At 41.6% G+C, this 10,564-nt stretch overlaps 1 protein-coding gene across 3 annotated transcripts in view; it reads right to left on the reverse strand.

Annotated features, from left to right (window-relative positions):
• Positions 1-10,194, reverse strand: part of JHY (junctional cadherin complex regulator) — a 67,918-nt gene extending 57,724 nt beyond the window's left edge. For 2 of the 3 annotated variants that reach the window (XM_045555776.1, XM_045555778.1), the window contains exons 1-2: positions 10,107-10,181; positions 7,204-7,617 (exon numbers count right to left, since the gene is read on the reverse strand). In XM_045555776.1, coding sequence (XP_045411732.1) covers positions 7,204-7,529 — 326 coding nt within the window. In that variant the 5' untranslated portion in view covers positions 7,530-7,617; positions 10,107-10,181. Of the gene's footprint in view, positions 1-7,203; positions 7,618-10,106 lie in introns of all 3 variants that reach the window. The other variant, XM_045555777.1, reaches the window with a different exon arrangement.
• Positions 10,195-10,564: the final 370 nt, after the last annotated feature.

The raw sequence follows: 10,564 nt of genomic DNA on the forward strand, positions 1-10,564 counted from the left end.
ATATAACTATTTCCATGTCATTAGAAATAAATAAATAAAATGCTAGCATCTATTCCTAAAATCCTGTGTGGAAACCCCTAGAACATGGTATGTAGTGTGATGTATTTGAAGAGGTTGGCCAACCAGTGGCCTTAATTGAAAATCTATGCAATAAAACACAATAGAAAACAACATGGATGAATGTTGCTAGAAATCAACAGGAATGAAAGGTGACTTCTGGAGTCTCCTAGAATGTTTTCAATAATCTTAGTATATTAAAGTTGGCTTCAAATGTCTTCTTTAATCTCCCAACCAGTACAAAAAAAATCTCTACAACACCTCTGAGAGACAGTAGTCTAGCCTCAGCATAAATATTCCCAATGTGTTCTACAAAGCAGCCCTGGGAAATTTGGGGGAAAAAGAAAATTCTTTTTTTTTTTTTTTTTTAATTTCAGCTCATCATAGGGGTACATAAGTTCAGGTTATATACATTGTCCATGTCCCGCCCATCCCCCTGAGTCAGAGCCTCAAGTGTGTCCATTCTCCAGACAGTGCGCCTGGCACTCACCATGTAGTCGTACCTCCATCCCCTCCCCCCACCCCTCACCTCCCCGAGTCAGCACCTTCAAGCATGACCATTCCCCAGACGGTGCGCAACGCACTCATCATGTAGGCATACACCCATCCCCTCCCCCCACCCCCTTCTTGAACTCTCTCACTGAAAATTCTGAGTTTTGGTCTTCAATAAGTTTCTCTTTACCCATTATCTCTTTTAGTTATCGATTGCTGCTGTTCAAGTCCTAGAAATCATCATTCAGTCCTTCACCTGACTCTCATATCATTAGTCATAGAAGCATTCGAGAGAAAAAATGATACACAACACAATAAAATGCATAGTATTATCACTGACTCTCTATTTTAATTTCAGACAATTCTGAATACTCAATTTAACTAGTAATTCCTCATCATGCCTTATCTTCCTCCTATTAATATCTAACACAAGGTGGTTTATTAGACAGAATATGGGCCCTTTTGTGGAGGTTATGGTCCCAGATGATGAGCATGAAAACATTTCTGTTTCCCAGGAGAGGTGCTAAAGAATAAAGGTTACTATGACGTCGAGGCCCAAAGGAAAATACAATTCATGTCTATTTTTTCCAAGGACACAGGACTCTTAAAAATTCTTATTGCTTTCCTAAAGTTTATAATTTTACATCCATATTTACTCTGGCCTCAGTTTAGTCCAAATTGAAATTCTTCTATCTTTAATTTTTCTAAACATTAAAATGGAATCCTTTTTCAGATCAATCCTTGATTATCTAGCTAGATACAATTAGAGGCTCAGGCTTTGGACTTAGAAGAGAGTTCAGGTCAATTTCTGAATCTGCTATTAGTAACTATGTACACATACACAACTCCTAGAGCATTGGTTCCTTATCTGCAAGATGGGGATAATAATGCTCGTCTAAGAGGTCCTTGTGAGGATAAATGAGATGTATATATGAAGCAAACAGTTCTAGAAATGGTAACTAATTATGTAAGTATTCCTGTAAACAAGACCTTATTGAACACATATTCAAGGTACGGTATGGCTGCTCTCTGATTTTTTCGTTTTAATATACAAGGTTTGAGAAGGCCCCAGGACTGAAGAGGTTATTTCTAATGCTCTAGGAATGACATTGATCTCTTTCTTTGTGAATGCTGAGTGTCGTAAGGCCAGTGCTGGAGTGGGGTTTAAGGATTATCACATGAAGACCCTCTCTCCAGTCTTAATTCATTCACTACAGTCAATACTGCTTCAATTTCCATTAAGTAAAAGGTTTTCTCTCATCCATATATATTGAACTGTGGCTTGACTTTGGTGAGATACAAGGGAGTAATTGCTTTGAGGAGGTTCTAGTAACATCAAAACACAGGAGTAAGGCTCAAGTGATTTGTCAGGCAGCTTTTAAAATTATTGCTGTAAAAGCAAGAAGAAAGAAATTTTCCTTGGTTTTAAGGCAAGGCTTTGACTAATGTTTTTGAACTACAATTCCCAGAATTCCATCTACCTTACAGAAATGAAAGCCTACTTAATTTCATATTGAGAGTCTGAGATCAACTTACTAGTCTATTTTATGGCTCATAAACTACTCAGACACAAGCAACAAAACACCGAGGAAAGGTTTCCAAGACTAAAGTGAGGCAGAGAAAGGGGCAAATAACTAAACACTCCCCTGAATAATATTTTTGAGGTATTATTTGGCTAAATGCTTCAGTTCTGTTTTCCTTTGTAGTGAAGAACTGGTCATCCTAATGTTCAATGAATGTCACACTGTACAGCCAATTACTAGGGCTACAACCCTCAAGTTTATAGCTTATCATTAAAAATTTGTAAGGCAAATCAAGCTGAGGAAAATAGCATTATTTAAGTATCTCTAAATCAGAAGACCAAGAATCTAACCCTAATTTCGATCTTTGTGAGCATTTTTCCTTATTTTGAAATATATTAAGTGGTGTTTAAATCGTCCTTTGGTAAGAACAAGAGTTAAAGTCAGGTCTCTGAGCACCAGACAAAAGGAGGAAAAACTCAACAAGTGGGGAAATTTGGTAACTTAATGGATCCTTGCTTTGGTTTCTTCATCTTAAAAGTGCAGACAAGAATATCTATCCATTTCAAAAGATTTTTCCTTTCCAATGCCCCCATTTCCATAAATAAAACAATTCCCATTTATTACCTAGGAGACTATGAATCTTTTAGATTAGAGGCAGGATAGAAACATGTTTTAAAGCAGTGGCCCCCAACCTTTTTGGCACCAGGAACCGGTTTCATGTAAGACAATTTTTTCATGGGTTGGGGGTGCAGAGCTGGGGGGGCAGGTGGAGCTCAGGCGATGATGCTAGCAATGGGGAATGGCTGGAAATACAGATGAAGCTTTGCTTGCTCACCCACCACTCACCTCCTGCTGTGTGGCCCAGTTCCTAACAGGCCACGGACTGGTACCAGTCCATGATCCGGGGATTAGGGACAGCAGGTTTAGAGCATGGAGTCAGACTGCCTGAGTTTTCTGCTCCGCCACCCACTAGATGCAATAAATGGGTATAATATAACCTCCTTAAGCCACATTTGCAATCTTCAAAATGATAGATCATTATAATATCTATCTACCAGGGCTGCAATAAGTGTTAAATGAGATAATACATGTAAAGCATTTAGCACAGTGGTGGGCCCATGATAAGCATTCTATAAATGCTGGCTCTTGTTATTAGAACCCTTAATTAATCTTTGGCTTCTCTTGTTCCTTCAATCCTCATATGCAATCTGTTACCAAGCTCTGTCAATTTTTTCATTTATATATACAAAATTTTGATTAAAGCATTGCTAAAAAAAAAAAAAAACAACTGGAAACACTCCAATGTCCACCCATGGGCAACTAGATAAATACATCATGGCAACTCCAGATACTGGAATACCATGGAGCATGAAGTAAATTAATAAATACAAATATAGTCATCTCTCAGAATCTGTTGGGGATTGGTTCCAGGACCAAAAATCCATGGGTGCTCAAGTCCCTTACATAAAATGGAGTAATATTTGCATGTAACCTATGCACATCCTCCTATATGCTTTAAATCATCTCTAGATTATTTAAAATACTTAATACAATATAAACGCTATGCACATAGTTGCAGTATTGTTTAGGGAATAATGACAAGAAAAAAAGTCTGTGCTATATATGTTCAACACACACACAACCATCCTTTTCCTCCCCCGCATATTTTCGATCCTTGACTCATTATACCCGCGGATACAGAAGCCACGGACACCAAGGGCCGACTGAACAGAAAGGTACCCAAGATATGCATGATGTTTGGCTAAATGAAAATAACCAGATGCCAAAGAGTATGTCTAAACTGATCTCCTTTGGCTAAAAGCATGTAGAAAGATACTCAAGCTCATAAGCAATCAGAGAAAAGTAATTTAAATCTGGTAAAAGATAGGATTTTATAACCTGACAGAGTGGCAAAATTTAAAAAGGCCAGGTAATTGTGTGGACTGGGAGCTCGCAGGCACTGTGGGTAAGAAAAGTTGAAGATGTCCATTCTCCTACAAACCAGCAATTCCATCTCTGGATTCTTACATCCTAAAGACACTCTTACACACGTACCCAAGGAGGCATACATACAAGGATGTGTATGCACAGAGCACTGTTTGAAATAACAAGAACTGAAAACAACCTAAGTATTCATCAATAGGGAAATGGATAAATTTTATGTTCAGATAATGCAACTTATCCAGCAGTTAAAAATGAATGAACCAAGACCATATGTCTTAATTCAAAACCATAGTAGTAAAATGTCAAAAACATAATGTTGACTGAACAAAATAGGGCACTACATATCGATATAGATATGCAGATATAGATTCACCCACGAATTATAGACTACCTATAAAAGAAATGAATGAAAGCTTGGTAAGAAGGATGCACACCCATATAAGAGTATGATTACCTCTGAGGAGGAAGAAGAGGAACAAAGTGGAATGGGTTTGAGAAGGGTTACAATGAAACTTTATCTGTAATATTTTAATGACTTTAAAAATATATCTGAATCAAATATGGCAATATGGGTTATATTGTGTTTTTCCCTGTACTTTTTTTATAGGTTAGAGTTTTTTCATAATGAAAAAAACCGACATCAATAACAAAACAACAAACATCCCCTCAGAGCACTATAACCTTAGAAAAGTTACTTCATCTCTGTTAGCCTCATTTTCCTTATCTGTAAAATGGGAAAAGCAGCACTTTCCCTGCAGGATTATGATGAAGAATTAAGTGACAATACAACAAGGCCTTTAAAAGGTGATACAGATACTTCTTCTGTACTTTATTACATGATTTAATGCCTCACTTATCACCGTTATTGCTCTCATGTCCATCTGGTAGTCTCTTTGCCCACTGGGAGTATACCGTCTAATTCAAAATGCATCAGTTTGGGCCGGGCGCGGTGGCTTACGCCTGTAATCCTAGCACTCAGGGAGGCTCAGGTGGGCGGATCCTTTGAGCTCAGGAGTTCAAGACCAGCATAAGCAAGAGTGAGATTCCATCTCTACTAAAAATAGAAAGAAATCAGCTGGACAACTAAAGATATATAGAAAAAATCAGCCGGGCATGGTGGCGCATGCCTGTAGTCCCAGCTACTCAGGAGGCTGAGGCAGTAGGATCCCTTGAGCCCAGGAGCTGGAGGTTGCTGTGAGCTAGGCTGATGCCATGGCACTCTAGCCCGGGCAACAGAGTGAGACTCTGTCTCAAAATGCACCAGCTTGCAGAATAATCTTCCTTAAACACTGCTTCCCCTCGATCCCTCCCCTGGAAGCTGTATTCTCTCCTCCTGGCTTGCCCAGCCCAGTCCAATCAACATTGTCTGTTTCTCTGAAGCCATCCTGCGCCCTTCTTCTGTCTCCAGCAGCACTTATCACTTTCATTGTGATATTCTGAGATCCCCTAAGAGTGTATGAGTTTGATTCAACTCGATATCCCCAGGGAAAGAAAGGAGCAGAAGAGAAAGGAAGAAAAAGACTGGGGACTGGGCTGTAATTTAGGCCCTAGGAGTGACTGTATCCCTAGGACCAGTCGTTTGAGTTGTTGATATTCAGCGTCCTCATCTGTAGTGTGGGGTGGTTCCACTCGACCTGAAAATTCACCTTCCAATACTAAAGGCACATTTTCAAAGCCCCTATAATCAGACTCCAATGCAGTCTATTTTCCTTACATTCCAAACAAATCCTCTGTAATCCAGCTGGGCTCCCTAATGTGCCACAGACATGTCGCTTTAATTCTGTTTTATTATCCAAATCTTACATCGTCTTCAAGACCCTCCCCAAGTTCTAGGCCTTCCAATAAACTTTCCTTAATGTATTTCAGTCCTAATTTTTAAGAAAAATCTAACACAATACAACTTATAAAGAACCATTCCCTGTTCTAAACACTTTATATGTATTAATTTATTTTAGCCTCATGATAACTCCATGAGGTAACTATTATTATTATCCCATATTTACTGATGAAGAAACTGAGGCACAGATACATTACGTGGACTTGGCCAAGGTCATACAGCTAGTAAGTGGCAGAACCAGGATTTGAACCCAAGTGGTCTGCTTCAGACTCTATGCCTTTCACCAGCATACTAAAACCCCTTTCAAATCAGTAGCTTTTAACTTCTTCTGTACTCTATGATTTAATGCTTCAGTTAAAACAGAGGGGTATCACCACATTATTTTATATTCCTTTACATTTTTTGGTAGCTTCATGGCATAAAGTTAAATCCCATAAGTACTGGTTATTAGAGTAAATCCTTACAGCACCAATCCCCAACCTTTTTGGCACCAGGGACCGGTTTCATGGAAGACAATTTTTCAGTTTTTCCACAGATGGGGGGAGGCGGGGCTGGGGGAGAAGCAGAGCTCAGGCGGTGATGCCAGTGATGGGGAGCGGCTGTAAGTGAAGCTTCACTGCTTGCCCACTGCTCACCTCCTGCAATGTTTCCGCCCCCCCTTCCTAAGTTTCAAGAAAGACAATTTTTCCACGGATGGGAGGTGAGTGGTAGAGCTCTGTGGCCCAGTCCCTAACAGGCCACAGACCACTACGAGTCCATGGCCCCGGGGGGAGGGGAGGGGTTGGGGACCACAGCCTTATACGATCACACAAGCCCTAGGAAGCAGACCTCTACTAGCTCTGCAGGAATGGACCAAATAGAATTCTACCCTCAATTATTCGTACTTTATTGACATTCATAGCAATCCTGTGAGATAGACAGGCCAGACCATTTGACAGATGAAAAAACGTGAGATGAAAAAGAGTTACATGACTTATTCCAAATTATACACTAAACAGCAGAGCAATGCCTGGACCAAATCACGGCCACCTGACTCCAGTCACATGCTTTTCTATGCCAGGCTTCTGTGATTTCATAACAATGGAGACACTTGGCATATGGACAGGAAATAAAGAGTATGAGAAATGCAAATGCACTTATTAACACCTATTGCATTTTTTAATTTTAAGAAATGAATTTGGCAAAAAGCATGGTGCCCAGCTATCACTGGCTGCTTGGTGACCTGTCTCATGCACAAACATAAGGCACTCATTAAGAGAGCCTGACCTAACTCTCACTAGGAATAGTATCAGTACTATTCAACAATATGTTTTAGAGCCCATTATTATCTTACACAAGCCCATTCCTTACCTGTCATTGTTGCCATTGTCCTGGGCATGGAGGTGTTCCTCGCCGGCCACCGGAGCTGTTTTTCTGCTTGCTTCCTCTTCTGTCTCACTCAGGCTGTCCTCCTCTAAGCTGTCAGGCTCCATATCATTGTCCTGGATTTGGTCCTCAAGTTCAGGCTGAGACTTAATCTCTTGAGTGAGGCTTTCAGAATCAGATTCCAAGGAGTCTCTTGAAATCAGATGTAAGTCTTCTTTCTTAACAGGTGGATGTGTGGTTGGGATATCGAAGTTGGCATGACGGACAGGCGAATGGGTAGAGAGCTTGGGAATTAGTTTGCTGTTACTCATCTTGAAAAATACAAAAATTAACAGGGGATACTCTTGTCGATAGGAGCAGTCGGCTGATGTTTAAAGTTGTGGTTTGCAAACACATTACCTAAAAAAATATATATTTATATTACTGTGTGACTATGGAAGTCTCCTTAATGCCAATGTTAATAAAAAATTAAAATGAGTAAGAGACCTTGTTGTATTATCTGCAGGCTTTTGCATGCACCCTTTTGCCAATATGAGAAAGGTCTCTTGGAAAAACTATTTTTATCTCTACAGAAACAAACATGATGTAGAGCTGTAGAGCTCATAAACAGACAGAGGAATTGAATGCAGTTTTATTGAGGAAATAAATGGCTGCTGGGAAGCAGATTCCTATTTCTAGCTTTCAAGGGCTTGTTGCTGACAAGCCCGGAAAAAAGCCAAATGGTTAATTATGGACAGTTCTTTGATGGCTTATTTCAAATGCCCAGAGCAACAATATAAACATGCCCTGTCCGGTAGTATTCATGGATAGAGTAAAACAGGTTCAGGGTCTACCTTTTGGACAATAAAAGGAGAGAGGAGTGTGATTTCCCATAGTTGGAACTGTAAATGGGAACCTGTTTTGTTTCTAGACCTATTGTGGCTGGCTACATTGTTTGGAAAAGACTTTTTTGATACCCAGATTGCTACTGGATAGGAATGTTTAATTTAGGTGGACATATATGGAGATCAGTCTTAGCTCAGTATTTAAAAAAAAAACCATAATAATTGTTAAAACTGTTCAACAAAAGATTTCACAGCCTTATGAATTCTGCCACTGAGTGATTCAAAGCAAAGGCTGAAGCTCCACATACCTGAAAGGGATGCTGAGCTGGGGAAAGTTGGGTGGGTGAGAGATTGGCCTGAATAACAGCTAAGAGTTAGTTGGAGTCCCTTACAATTCGCTTAACGGTGTGATTCCCAGTGAACCCTCACTGTCTCTAAGGGCTATTATAAAGACCCATGGAGAGGGTGCTTTGTGTTCATGTAGAATAGAAAGGAGATGATGTTTTTGGATTGAGCTTCCTTTCATCTCTACCTAGCGTTTCTATTTCGGTCTGTCTTCTATCTCACAGCCTTTATGCCATTTTTTTTTCTGTAGGTCAGATAACAGAAACCTTCACCACTGGAGATTACTATAAAATTTGCTTTAATGCCTTGCTCTTGTTCTTTCGGCAAATCCTAACTTTAATTAAATAACACGATCTTATTCCTATTCCCTAGGATTGCTTATAATGTTGGCCTTGTTGCTAACGTTTCCAAGGAACATCATCAACTCCTTGGAGGAAAGCACCTTAACAAACATGACAGACAAAAGGTAATGTGCACATTTAAATACGCATGAAGTGATTTTTCTTTTTAACTCACAGTTCCCCCTGTTGGTAGACTAATATATTATTGTCTAATTTTACAGACTGGGTTGCTGTATTAAGTCTCTTATTTGAAAAATATATAGTGCATTCTGCTTTATTGTTTTAATACTGATAAGTAGATAGAACTGCTGCTTTTCAGGGTGTTTTTAGAAAGCAACAAATCCATCAGATACTAACACACATTTTATCTAAAACAGTTTGTATAAACACTGGTTTTACTGTAAGAGTCAGGTCACTGAATTTGGGATCTTGGAGAACAAGCTTAAAATAATCATTATAGTTCAACTTTGAATTACTCTTTCATAAAATAATTCAGTCCCTTAAATTTCTCTTCTTAAATGAGATAGACTAAGGTTTCTTGGAACTAATAAATAGTAAAACAATGACCAAAGAAGGTAATTTGTTGTCGTTAACAGATCAATGGAATTTGGGAGAGTGTGCAAAGAGCATAGCCAAATACTACCAAAGCTGGGTTTTCCTTGGAGGCCTGATGTTATCAAAGCATAGGATTGAAGAGGGAAAAGCTGACAGCTTGAATAAGTTAGGAAGTGGGCGTTTTTAATTTAACGAATGTGGCTCCCTGGTACTATTGTGCAGTGGAAAAAAACGGTTGTGCCACTGAAATTTCAGACCAAGAGAGGCTGACCAGTCCCGTAAGTAAACAGAAAGACAGGGACATAGCCGATGGTATCTAGGGACTGAGCAACGACCAGTTCCCCAGGGATCCCTGCAAGACCCTAGGTTTGGTCCACACGCACGGGGACAAACGAATTTCCTTCTGGGGGTGGAAAGGGGCCCTGCTTGCGCTCCCCGAGATGAATGCAAAGGAGAAGGTGCCCCGGTTTGGAACAGGCCGGAAGCTGCCCCTAAGAGACATTCGGTTTGTTTTCTACCTGTGCTTGTTTCTCAGGGACAAGACCCGCCGCCAGGGGCGTTTTAAGGTCCAGGAAGTGACGGGTCCGCGGGTCTGGTGCCGTAACCTGCCTCGGTTACCGAGGACGGGGCTGCTCTGGGAGCCCGGGCGCCGGAGGCTCCCGGATCGCGGGCTCTGGCCCTGCGCAGCCGCGGCCGCCCTGTGTCCCTTCCGCCCGCGGCCCGGAGCTCTCCCCGTCCCGATCCGGTTTGTTCCCGGGGTCTCCTGCAGTCCCCACCCGCAATCCCGGCTCTTGCCGTTTCCCTGCCCGGATGCGCCGCCCACCTCCGTCCCGGGAGGCCACCATCCGTCACCTGCCCGGCGCTCCTCGGCGGCCGCGACCCCGGCGGCCCGGCATCCTTCCGCGTTGTCGCCGCCGCCGCCAGGCGCTGCCCTGGAGACCGCGGGCAACACAGGCTCCGCCGGGCGGGGCGCGACCCGGGCCTCCCTGCGTCGCCGACCGCACCGGCCCGGCCCAGAGGCTGGAAACCCTTGGGACAAGGGCGTCTTGGGGAGGCTGCTGTCGGCGCCCTGACTTTCCGAAGTGGGAAGGCAAAGGAAAGGCAGGTCGCCGAGTGGGAGGAGGAGATACCACAAATAAAACTGCTAGGACACGCAAGAACTCCTATAAATCAAGGAGGAAAAGACTCCAATTCCAAAAATGGGTAAATGACTGGAGCAGATATTTCACACATACAAAAAGAAATCCAAATGGCCAATAAATATTTGTGGTTTATTGCAAA

The sequence above is a fragment of the Lemur catta genome, chromosome 7, assembly GCF_020740605.2.
Source record: "Lemur catta isolate mLemCat1 chromosome 7, mLemCat1.pri, whole genome shotgun sequence".
NCBI lineage: Eukaryota > Metazoa > Chordata > Mammalia > Primates > Lemuridae > Lemur > Lemur catta.